The following is a 13440-nucleotide window of genomic DNA, read 5'->3' on the forward strand; positions in this document are numbered from 1 at the left end:
ATAATTCACAAAGAAGAGACCAAAGTAAGTGGAACAAAATCAGAAAAGACAGGAAAATGTGCAGACTGTAAAGGTGTTTTAATATATTCACCATTTAGGCCTATCTTAGCAAGTTTTCTTAAATAAGAGAATGCAAAAAAAAAAAAAAAAAACTGTCTACAAGCATTCAAGCTTAAAAGAAATAAATTTTTAAAATGAAAAAATATAGAGACTAAAAACTTCTCTGTAACACTTAGCAAAACCAGGTATTGAATAAAGCAATGCCTATAGAGTATTAAAAGTAAAATTGTTGCCCCAAACTTCATATGCTAACTTAATCTCATATTTGAATACAATCTGACAGGGGAATGTAGGTTTGAGGCAGCTGGAAGGATGGATGACAAGAATAATCCAGTTGAGAAGAAGAAATCAACTAGATTATAAATTGTGTAAATTTCCAGGTGGAAGGGAATAGGAATTAAACATAATTGAAAAGCAAACTCCCTTTTTGTTAAAGTGGAAAAAACTTAGTTGCAGATATAAGTATATGTTTATGTCTTTATGTGAGGGTAGTTGAGTAAATTCTTTCTGGAGACATATTTTCCTTTTGAAGTAGAAAGCGGCTGCTAAGTGACTGTGAAAAAGGAGGCGTTAGAGAAGGATGAAGAAGATTGAAAAATAATTATTACAAAAATTGAAAAAATGCAATAGAATTGGGAGAAAGTATTGAAGGTTCACGTAAGTAACAATTTTTTTTGGGGGGGCACACCTGTGCTAACCATGGATCAAACCCAGCTTGGCAGTGAAAGTGCTGAGTTCTAACCACTGGACCACTGGGGAATTCCCACTTGAGTAATGAATTTAAATTGCTACAATCTGCCTGTTGAATGACCACATCTTGCAGAGCATGCCTACTGGGGGAAGTAGGCACATGGAGGAACCCCAACATAAATATGCTTTTTAAGGTAGAGGTGAAGGTATGGATAAAACTAAAACAGGGAACCTAAGGTAATTTAGAATACTAGCAAAAGTACTGCTAAAATTGGCCATGAAATCAGAGTAGAATAAGGAAATAAATGTAACATGGATAGAAAAAAAGGAGAGAGGCCAAGTAGTTGAACAAGCAAATAAGGAGAGAAGCTGTGGTCAGAGAGCAAAATGAATGCATTAGTGATTTCAGAGGAGGCGTGACTACAGGTGAGTAAGGGAACAAGGTGCAGTGAAGGAGGTCACAGGAAGTGGGATGGTCAGACAACTGAAAGTCAAGTTCTTAATTATGTCAATACACAGACTCTCATGGCACTCAGGAATTGTTAGTAACTTCCATATCACTGTGCTTTGATATTCTGTATACAGTTGACCCATGAACAATGTGAGAATTAGGGGAACTGACCTTCCTCCCAGTTGAAAATTCATATATAATTTATGGTCACTCATATCTGGTTCCATATCCATGGATTCAACCAACCACGAACAATGTAGTGCTGTGGTATTTACTATTGAAAAAAAAAATTCATGTACAAGTAGACACTCCAACTTCAAATCTGTATTGTTCAAAGGTCAACTGTACACTTTCAAAGGAATAACATTTAAAATAGTAGAAATTTCACATCTTAAGAGTGAAATTTGGAGAGCATCAGCAGTAGTGTAAATGGGAACTTGATAAAGACATTTCCATTTGGATTTTCAAACTACTTAGAGCAAGCACTATTATTTGTATAAATTATCAAGAATTAATACAATAAATTCTACTACTTAAGTGTATTTCCTCAATCACAAACCTAAGCTAATTCTCACCTTCACAAAACAGATGCACAAGAGAAAAAGATTAAATGTTCTCTCTCCCACTTCTCCCCAATCTGCCCAACATCTTTTATAAAGGTATAAACAATTTTATGAGTATGAAGTATTACTGCTAATTATGGATTGTCTAAACAAGTATAATATTACAATGATAAATTTAATTAAAACAAAGAGGAAGATTCTTACCAAAGGAAGGTGACTCCCTTCCATCCTCTAGTCCTGAATCTCTCTCTCTGTCTCTCTTTCTGTGTTTATGACCACGATGCCTGTGACGTCGATGGCTTTTTCTTCCTCCCAGGGGCACATGAACGCCAATAAATAGTGTCCGATGACCTTTATCAGAAGTAAACACACAAATTAAGCTTTGGATTATTCCAAGGCACAGAAGATGATTATTTGCTTGTTATTGGAAACCCAATACAATTCAATCCATCAAATGGTTCTTGAGTATTTATGATGTGCTAACCTTCTAGCTTAGCACTGTACTTTGGTACATAGGTCTATCAAACATCTACAATACTAAGTATTTGGTTATACAGTATTTTATAACCACCATTATTTTATTAACTATCACAGTAATTCCCTGTGTCTATTCCCCATAATTTATATTTTTTTCATTAATTTTTTTTGTTCTATTTTCTCCCTGCACTTAACTAACCAGTTATTTTACCAGTTTACTTCCCTTCACAGTTAAGTGTGTGAAACAATCATTATCTCTAATTAAAACAGATTTCACCAAAATCCTAGTAATGTCAAATCCTGTGGAATGTTTAGGCTCTACTGTTTCTATGTGTGGCACTTGATACTATTGACCATTTTCTTCTCTATGATTTAACTTTCTCTAGGTCATCCTCCTCCTTAATTTTTCTTTTTTTGCTCAAATTAGTTTCCTTTTCTGGTTCTCCTTGTATTTATTCATTCAAGATTGGGATCCCCAGGATGTGACACCAATTCTCTCTTAGACTATAGACTTACATAACCATCCACCCGCCTATTAGACGTATTTACCCAGACATCCTTCCCATAAGCATGTTAAATTCCATGGAACTCATCCTTTGCTTTGTCCCCCAAGTATCATCGATCCAACATCTATCTCAGTAAATGCAAGATCTGTCCAGTCATCTCAAAGCACATCCAGTTTGTACCCAAGTCCTCCTTTACATCTCATTAATTCATTCTCTCTTCAATTTCACTGGTGCCACTGTCTTAATTTGGACCCTCATCTCTCATCAGGACTATTAGAGCATTCTCCCTAGCATTTTCTTTCCTAATTCCAATCTTGTGCCATTCTGAATACTGATGCCATTTTTTCCCAAAATGCAAATCTGACTACGTAACTCCCCTGTTTTAGACTCATTGATTGCTTTCTGTTGCCTAAAGGATAAAGCTTTTAGTATCTATAAAGCCAAACAATAGCTGACATCTGCCTATTTCTCTAGGCTTCCACTCTGCCACACACACGATAAGGCAGCATGTATCCTTTCATTCCTAAATTGCCAGGTGTTCTCAAGTCTCTCTTTCACTTAATGCTGGTACTGTTCCTCCAATTGTATGAAACACCTTTCTCTTTCCTGGTGAATACCTAACTCATCTCCCAAATCTCAGTTCAAGGATTATGCCATCTATGAAACTTTTCATACTCCCTTAGTCTAAATATACATGACAGTTTTTCCCCTTAGGATCCTCTGGTGTTTTAATCATATACATCAAAGCGCTTGATTGTAGTTGTTTACTTATAAGTAATTTTCTTATGAATCTTCTTTAGGGAAGGTCCATGTGTCAGTTATTTCATATCTTTGTCACCTGACACAGTGCCTAGCATATAACGGATACCTAGCAAATGTTTACTGAAATGAACAACTTATTGAATGGTATTGCGATGGGTATCAGGGATACAAATATAAATAAGACATTATTTTATTCATACATATCAGCTGGTTTCAGCCTTCTCCAATTTATATAAAAACTAGCATTCATAAGTGTGGTATATTGCTCTGAATCCATATATTAGAAACAATTTGAAGATGTGAACCCACCCCCTCAAAGAGACATGATTTAATCTATATACTGAAAAAATTGAAAATTTCCAACATCTTTATTTTAACCAAACTGGAACAATCTAAAATATACACAGAAAAACTTTAAAGAAAAATAACCAGCATTATTTACAATTGCCAAGATATGGAAGCAACGTGTATCCATCAGCAGATGAACGGATAAAGGTATGATATATATCTGTGTGTGTGTGTGTATTCAGTCACTTCAGTCATGTCCAATTTTTTCCAACCCTATGGACTGTAGCCTGCTAGGCTCCTCTGTCCATGGGATTCTCCAAGCAAGAATACTGGAGTGGGTTTCCATACCCTCCTCCAGGGGATCTTCCCGACTAAGGGATCAAAGACTCCTCTCATGCATCTCCTATATTACAGGTTAATTTCTTATCACTGAGCCATCAGGGAAGCCCTGTGTGTGTATATATATACTCACACACAATTAAATACTACTTAGCCATTAAAAAAGAATGAAATTTTGCCATTTGCAGCAACATGGATGGATCTGGAAGGCATTGTGCTAAGTGAAGTAAGTCAGACAGAGAAAGACAAATACCATAGGATATCTCTTATATGTGGAAACTAAAATACAATAAAGTAGTGAATACAATTTAAAAAGAAGCAGATTCACAGATATAGAGAACAAACTAGCAGTTACCAATGGTGGGGGGGAATATAGAAGAGAGGGAGTGGAAGGTACAAACTATTGGACATAAGACAGGCTAAAAGATGTATTGGACAACACAGGGAATATAGCCAATATTTTGTAATAACTATATATGGACTGTAACCTTTAAAACATATAAAAATAAAAATTTAATGAATTAATTAAAAAGAAAATAACAAAAAACCTTTTGAGGAAGCTCTAGGAAGGAGAACTTACAAGGTAACAGGATATACCACAAAGTTAAATATTTAAAATAAGTCACAAACATTGGCATTTAACATTAATAATTTTGAATTACTTGGACATTACTACATTGTAATCCTCTGCTCTAGTAAGTTGAAGGCTATTAATCATGGAGAAGGTATAAAGCAAGAAAGATTGAGACTTGCATAAAACACTGAATAGTTAACAGAAAAAAATCAAAGATTTAAGAAACAATTTAAGAAAATGAAGACATGAATTTCCAATTAAATTAAACATGGGAGATTAAACACCTGCTTCTAACCACATGAAAAGCTTCTGGGGTGCTAAAAATGTTCTGTTTCATGATACAAGTTTTTGGTTTAAAAATATTTGTTAAACTTTGTACATAAGCTTTATGCACTTTTCCATATGTATGCCTCAGCTCACAATTTTAAACATTTTAAAAGAAACCAAAGAAAAAGAGCTTTAAGAAATTATATGCTATAAAGGAGTCAAACAAAATTGACTAAAAATTAGCTATTACAGTTGGAAATTAATGTTTATCTGTACCTTTCTTGAGAGCAGTTTCAGTGGATAGGGAAATGAATAAAAGTTGTGTAAGTTTAGACAGTGACCATTTCCTAGAGCTAAGCCTTAAAGGTTGTAAAGGTTTCTAACAATTGTTAATTGCTGCTGCTGCTGCTGCTGCTAAGTCGCTTCAGTCATGTCCGACTCTGTGCGACCCCACAGACAGCAGCCCACCAGGCTCCTCCGTCCCCGGAATTCTCCAGGCAAGAACACTGGAGTGGGTTGCCATTTCCTTGTCTAACGCGTGAAAGTGAAAATTGAAAGTGAAGTCGCTCAGTCGTGTCCGACTCTTCGTGACCCCAAGGACTGTAGCCTACCAGGCTCCTCCGTCCATGGGATTTTCCAGGCAAGAGTACTGGAGGGGGTTGCCATTTCCTTCTCCAACAATTGTTAATTAAGAAAGTCATTACCAGACAGTCTATGGTGTTGCAAAGAGTTGGACACGACTGAGAAACTGAACTGAACTGAACTGAACTGAACTGTTTACCAGACAAAGATAAGGAGAATCGTGAACCTGATGGGCCAGTTCAGAGGGCATGGTTGAGTGTAATCAATATTGCCTTTGTTTGTAGAATGTGAATATCATGGGCAATTGCCAGAAGTAACATCCTAAGAAGTTGCCAAGTCAAGGCTGACATAAACAATCTGAAACTATATCCAAATATATTCAGATAAGAAGAGGACGCCAAGACACAGAGCTGAACTAACGTCTTTAGTTCAGAAAAGAAAGAACACTCTGAAAGAATTTCCTGACACAGAATCCTACAGGGCTGGTTAAAAAGAAAAGACTCATTTGTTTTTTTCACTATTAGCGTAATTGATGGATTATACGGTAAGCTTAAGTTTACCTTCGTTGAAACTACCAGGCTATATTCCAAAGTAGTTGTACCATTTTGCATTCCAATGAGCAAAGAATGGGAGATCCTGTTGCACCACTTCCTTGCCAACATTTGATGATGTCAATGTTTTGGATTTTAGCCATTCTAATAGATGTGTAATGGTATCACATTGCTTTAACTTGCAATTCCCTAATGACATATGATGCTGAGCATCTTTTTATATGCTTATTTACCATCTATATATCTTCTCGGCTGAGATTTCTCTTCAGATCCTTTCCTATTTTGTAATTGGATTATTTTCTTATTGTTGAATTTTAAGAGTTTTTTGTATATTTGGGGTAACAGTCCTTTATCAGTTATCTTCTGCAAGTGATTTCTCCTGTCTGCAGCTTGTCTTTTCAATCCTGTAACAGTGTCTTTCACAAAGTAGAAGTTTTCATTTTAAAGAAGTCTAATTTATCAAAATTTTTTCATGGATTGTGCTTTTTGTTGTTGCATATAAGAAGTCACCTCCAAGCTCAAGGTCACCTAGATTTTCTCCTATGTTATCCTATATAAGTTGTATAATCTTGGTTTACATTTAGGTAAATGATCCATTTTAGGTTAATTTTTGTGAAAGGTGTAATGTCTGTGTGTAGATCTTAATCTAAGTGCTAATTTACTCACTAGCCATTTTATACCATGAGTTGAAAACTAATGCCTACGCAAAAGCATGCACACAAATTGTTATAGCAGCTTTATTTATAATCATCAAAAACTGGGAAACAACCAAGATGTTCTTTACTAGGTGAATGAATAAACAAACTGTGGTACATCCATGCAATGGAGTATCATCAACAACAAAGACACAGAGGAAACTTAAATTCATATTGCTGAGTGAACGAAGTCAGTGAAAAGGCAACATACTCTAAGATGTTAACCTGTATATGACATTCTGGAAATGGTAAAACCATAGAAACAGTTAAAAATGTCAGAGATTCCAGGAGTTCTGGGAGTGGGATTAGGGGTGAAGAGGGGGAGTATCAGGCATTTTTACAGAAGCGACACTATCCTGGATGATACTGTAATGATGTGTATGTAATATTGTATACTTGCCAAAACCCACAGAAATATGCAAAACTAACAGTCAATCCAAATGTCAACTATGGGGTTTAGTTAATAACAATCTATTAATATTAGTTTATCATTTTAACAAATGTACTGCACTAATGCAAAATGTTAATAATAGGAAAACTATGCAGGGGAGAGAAAGAGCACACGGGAACTCTGTATTTTCTGTATAATCTCCCCAAACCTAAAACTGCTCTGAAAAGTAAAGTCTTTTAATTTTTTAAAAAACTGTGTTCTCATGGTCATATATTTTAGGAAAATTTGTAAATATAAAATACCTTCACAATGAGGGGGGCATTGTGTATCTGGAAATATTTTGGGGAAACTAAGAGGAAATAGGGGCTTCCCTGGTGGCTGAGTGGTAAAGAATCCATGCGCCAATGCAGGAGGCATGGGTTCAGTCCCTAGTATGGAAGATCCCCAGGAGAAGGATACGGCAACCCACTCCAGTCTTCTTGCTTGGGAAATCCCACAGATGGAGGAGCCTGACAGGCTACAGTCCATGGGGCTACAAAAAGAGTTGGACATGACTTAGCAACTAAACAACAGTAACAAGAGGAAATAGAGTTGGAGATGCATTCAGGTTGGGTTTAAAGGAACATATTTATGTGATTCATAATCACTTCCAGACATGAGTAAATTATTAGTTAGCTATCCCAACTATCCTAAAGTAAGAATAGTTTCCAGTGGCCTAGTACTCACTGTGCTACATCGTGACACAAATGTTCAGGGCTGAAATGGTGTCATAATACGCAAAGGCATCATAATCTGCCTAGTATTGGAAGCATGTGGGCAGTGGAAAAGAAGCATGGTTTCAATTGCACAGTCAGAGTTAGTCTTTGGGAAATTCTTCTAAATCTTTCAGGTTATATATGCAAGAAGCTTCACAGAAGTTTTAAACTTTAAGACAACCCTGAAAATTTTCATAACATTGTAAATAAGTTGTAAAAATGAAAGAAATCTTTCTAGACTATCACTAGTAAAAATTAAATTTTAATTAAATCATGATAAAGACTAATTTAACTTTCCATATTTTCAACAGAAAAGAATGTTTTAAAATCTTTGATATTAAAGTTCAAGAATGTTGGAAGAAAAGTATTACAGATGTATGTTGTTGCCATTGTTCAGTCACTAAGCCATGCCTGACTCCTTGCAACTCCATGAACTACAACACGCCAGGCTTCCTTATTACTGTTTCTCAGAGTTTGCTCAAACTCATGTCCATTGAGCAGAAGTATGTCAGGCAGTTACTAAAAATATTATGTCATTTCTCCAAATGTTATGATTTTGCACTACTTATCAGTTTCCAAATAAGTGTTTGGATTTTTCTCATTATAAATATTCACCTTTGTATGTAATTTGAATCCAAATTTTGAATTCTTTCTCTTAGAGAATCCTCAAAATTGCTTAAGCTTCAGGCAGGTCACACAAAGCCTCATCTGCCCCTAATACAACCGTTATGTGAGCAGCTCCCAATTTTCTATCTCCAGCTCAAACTTCTTTCCCAGACTCCAAACTAGCACATCCAACTGCTTGCCTGATACCTCCACTGCATGTCTAAAAGACATCTCAAGATCAACATGTTGACAACTAAACTCCTAATCTATCCCAACCCAACTCCCCAAATAAACTGCTCCCCCACAATCTTGTCTATCTCAGTCAGTGATAAAACATTTTCCAAGTTGCTCAGAAGAACAAAAACCTTGGAATCATTTTTTACCTCTCTTCTTAAGCCTACAACCAAATCCACCGGAAAATGTGTTGGGACAACTTTCAAAGTATATCCAAAATTTGTCTGCTTTTTATTTCATTTCACTGCTCTGGTCAGGTCACATGACACCCAACCTGAATTACTGCATTAGCCTCCAGACAGATCTTCTTGAGTCTACCTTTAACCCCTACAATCTGTTCTAAATGCAGCAGCTAATGTAGCCCTCTTAAAAGACAGGTTAGATTATGACATTCCTCAGCTAAATCTTCTGCTAACCTGTTTCACTCAGAGAAAAAGCCAAGGTTTCTCTAACGCTCTATGAGGCCCTCTGAGATCCACATGTCCCCTGAGATTTCCCCATTCCTGTCAGCTCTTCCATTGCCTCCCCTGCTGATTTCCCCATCACTCCACTCCAGTCACAATGGCTTCCTTGGCATTCTCACTGCCACCCAGGAACTTTCTACACTAAGTTATTTACATAAGCATAATAAATGATTAGTGTTGAATTTCTAGTTTCTTCTGAAAGTTTTTAAATTTCAGAAAAGCAGGGATCTCTAATTTGTTCACTGATGTATCCCAAGTATCTAGAATAGTGCGCGATAGTTTCTGATGCTTAAAAAATTTTTATTGCACATATAAATCTTTTCACAGAGATGATATTTTTAGTAAAATACATAGATAACAGACATATGATGCATTATGCTACTAAACACACTAAAAAACTTAAGAATAGAAACAAAGTTAATGGTCACAGATTTCAGTGCAATAATACTGAAATTGCCACAATTCATGGCTATGAAACAGAGAAAATATTATCTGTATGGTTAGAGACTTATATACCAAATAAACTGAAACCTAGGTTAAAGGGTAAATTTTGGAAGTTAAAGATTGCCTAAAAACATAGAGACCTTCAAAAAGATATAGACACTATCTCACATATTTATATGTTTACATTTCAAAAGATAATAAAAGTCCCAGGGCTACTGGTTTGTATTCCAAAGGGTTTACACTGGGGATCTTCCCCTTATCTTCCCTGAGATTTGTTTACATAAGGTATAAAAGATTTATCTGCCTCTCAAGGTGGAAAAAGACTGTTATATAGTAGTTTCTATATAAATTTCCAGATTCATAATTTTGGGTCTCCCCTTCTATGCACATTACCATCTGGTTCTCATCTCATTATGCTGAAGGGGAAGAATGGGGTATAAAGAACAAATGTGGTTACAGCTGTTAAATAATAATAGTCCTCCTTTGATACAGAAACGTTGTGCTTGATTTTAGGATGAATTAAATAATATATGTATTAAAAATTTATCAATAGGTTTAGGAAATTTTCTACAAAGATTATATGAGATAATATAACTGGTATAAAAGATTCACCATGTTGCCTATCAAATGGTAGACACTTGGGTTAGCTCCCTTCCCCCTTCAGGCTACTCACTCTCAATGGCTTAAAGAAAGATGAAGACAAATTTTCTGTCTTATTTCATTGTCTTCCAGCTTTTCAATATATTGACAAGTTTTCTAATCCTAACTATATAAAGCCTGGCCTAAGAAATTAGAGAAGCACCCTAGACTCTGTAGAAAAACATATACAAGTAACATTTCCAGGTTAATGTTATCATAAAATTTTCCTACATTATTATATCCAAAATTTAATAGACACCACTGAAGAAGATAAAGAATTCAAGAAACTTAGTGATAAATGATATGGTTTTGAAATGACTTATTAAACATAACTGGAATTATTTTTCAAGATTAGATACAGAACAATTTTTATTTTATGATGAAGTCCAGAATTTTATTTAAAAAAGGAATTGTTTCCAATGAGCATTTCTTAAATTCATCAAGATGGTCAATAAGAATTAATTTTACATAATGTTAAAAAAACCCAAATTAATAAAAATACCGATTATTTAGATATGAACATATTTTAAAGAAGTGAGAATGCAACACTGCTATTAAAAGAAATAAGCACTGAACAAAAGAATTTATTTGAAATTTACTTGCATGTCAGTTGAGGGAAAATAGTTTCCCCATTAGCAAAACAAAGGGTTCATTAAAGGTAATACTGCTTTCTGAACACAAATCTTGTTAACAAATCCTGGATTTCTGACCCTTATATTGTGTGGAACTATCTTATTGAGCAGGTTCAGAATTATTGTAAATATTTTCATTATGTAAGAAATACCAGTACTGAAACAACACTTTATGTGTCCGTGGTCATAGTATACTGAGTGTTTACAAAATGCTTTGAGAAAAGAGATGCATTTGGGGATGGAAAGGAATCCTACTATGATTCATAATAATACTAATTAACTACTCTGCTTTATTTAGCTGGCAAGAAAGGGGTCAAGCTATCTACTCTTGAAGAGAACTGTGTGTTTTTTCCGTGAAATGAATATAACACAGCTGGTGCATAATTACTGAGTTGCTACAGCCATTTATTTAGACGTGTCAATCATGGGGAAAGGTCAAGTACATTAAGCTGAATAAGCATGTGATCTTTAATTCCATGGATACTCTAACAGAATCAGAAAACACAACAAGGCATCATTTATCATAACATATCAAAGAGCTCTCAGTCCAACAGAAATCCTCTTCTGAGGTTAGAGCTATAGAGAGAAAAAAAAGAAACCAAGAGGGTGTTAAGTGAGCGTGTGTGTGTGTACAGTGCAGAGAGATACTATTAGGCTACTTACTGCACTGTTGTTTCTTGTGCTATTTTGCTGAAAGAATTAAAAAGTCACACCAATGCTGGTCATAGTCACCTGACACTAGGACCATATATGTAATGATTACAAAACAAAAGACCACATGACTCTGACTATTCTATACAGAAAATAAAAATCTTGAAAGTGCTAAAGTTGTTCATCAAAGAAATCACAGTTTGAGGTTTACTCCTTTAGAAGATACTGTGGAATATTTTAAAATATACTATTTCTTATGTTTATAACACTATTTTGAGCAAAACATAAAAACTAAATTACTTTGTACCTTGAGATATCAATGTTAGCTTTTATCTTGGAGGATAATAAGACACAATATTTCTTGAATAAATGAATGAATCCTAATAACATGTACTTTCTAAGAAAAAAACAGAGAATTTCCCATTTTGATAGATTGTAAGACAGCTTGATGTTGGATGTTTAGGGTGCTCAAAGGGAATCTAATCAAAATCAGTCAAGAAATAGGAATAATAAGACTTAGAGAAAGCTTTTGTTTTTTTCTCTACTGCTTTCTACAAGAAAGCTTGTACTTTTTTCCTCTTATGCCACCATGTAATCATATGTATCAAATCTATCTAATTTTATCACATACCATTGCCAGTATACATTCTATGCATACATGCCTGTGTGGGAGCTGTTGCTTCAGTTGTGTCTGACTCAGATCCCACGGACTGTAGCCCGCCAGGGGCTCCTCTGTCCATGGGAGCACAACCTTGTCTTTTGCATTCATTTTTTAAAGTATCCCAGAACATATGTTGATCTCTTTTGCTTGTAAAATAAAATAGCAAAACATAAATATTTGAAAATAATAGTGAAATTGCAAGCTTTTGTAATTACAAAAATGCGTGCTCTATCTCACCTTACTTTTCTCCTGCTGTAACATGCACCTCACATTATCCTCCAAAAGTGTTCTTCTATTTTTGTGTGAATTATCTTGTTTTTCTAGATTTCCCACTCCTTCATTTCCCATTCCCTATTTTAATACTCAAGTCCTTCTTCATGAAACTTTCCTTGATTGCTCAGGTTACCTTTGATTTCACTCTGTTATGAACTCCTACAGTATTTAATGCTTGATACAACACAAGAACATTAGGTTTAATACAGATTTTTTTTCTACTTTTTATTTGTATCATTGCTTGCTATTTTGTTTTCCGGCATTTGATTTTTGAGCAATTGGATGACTGTCTTTTTTTTTTTTTTTTTTTTAAGTGCAGGGATCATATCCTATAAACATTTCTCTGTCCATGGGATTTTCCTGCCAAGACTACGGGAATGGGTTGCCATGCCCTCCTCCAGGGGATCTTTCCAACCCAGGGATCTAACTCGTATCTCCGGCCTCCCCTGCATTGCAGATGTACTCTTTACCACTGAGACACTGGGGAAGCCGATATATTCTATAGCACCTTATATTTCCTTATAACATTTTTCAAAAATTCAGTTAAATAACTAATTGTATAATCAGGTATATAATGCCTACGATAGGCTCTAGTGGCAGTAATAAGGTCTGTATAATCAAGTGCTCATTCCCAGTACTTGGCATATTAAAAGCTCACATTTCAATGATGTGAAAGCAGCTGTGAAAAATGGAAAATGCTATAAATTGAGGCTGTGGAGGTAACCAAGAGAAGAGGAGGAGGGCGGGTTATCAGAACACTGCTGCTTGGTACCTAGTGGAAACATAAAGATAGAACTTCCTTTTTTTAATCTGTTGACAACTGTCTATACCCAGATGTGATCTGGTCAATTTACCTTAATAAGGCTGACTTCATTTTCTGGAAAG

General features: G+C 35.2%; 1 protein-coding gene across 2 annotated transcripts in view; it reads right to left on the reverse strand.

Moving 5' to 3' along the window:
* SLC4A10 (solute carrier family 4 member 10) overlaps nucleotides 1-13440 on the reverse strand; it is a 327476-nt gene that overhangs the window by 171780 nt on the left and 142256 nt on the right. For both annotated transcript variants that reach the window (XM_061135667.1, XM_061135668.1), the window contains exon 3: nucleotides 1969-2115. In XM_061135667.1, the coding sequence (XP_060991650.1) occupies nucleotides 1969-2115 (147 nt within the window). The remainder of the gene's footprint in view (nucleotides 1-1968; nucleotides 2116-13440) is intronic.

This window comes from Dama dama, chromosome 33, assembly GCF_033118175.1.
Source record: "Dama dama isolate Ldn47 chromosome 33, ASM3311817v1, whole genome shotgun sequence".
Classification (NCBI taxonomy): domain Eukaryota; kingdom Metazoa; phylum Chordata; class Mammalia; order Artiodactyla; family Cervidae; genus Dama; species Dama dama.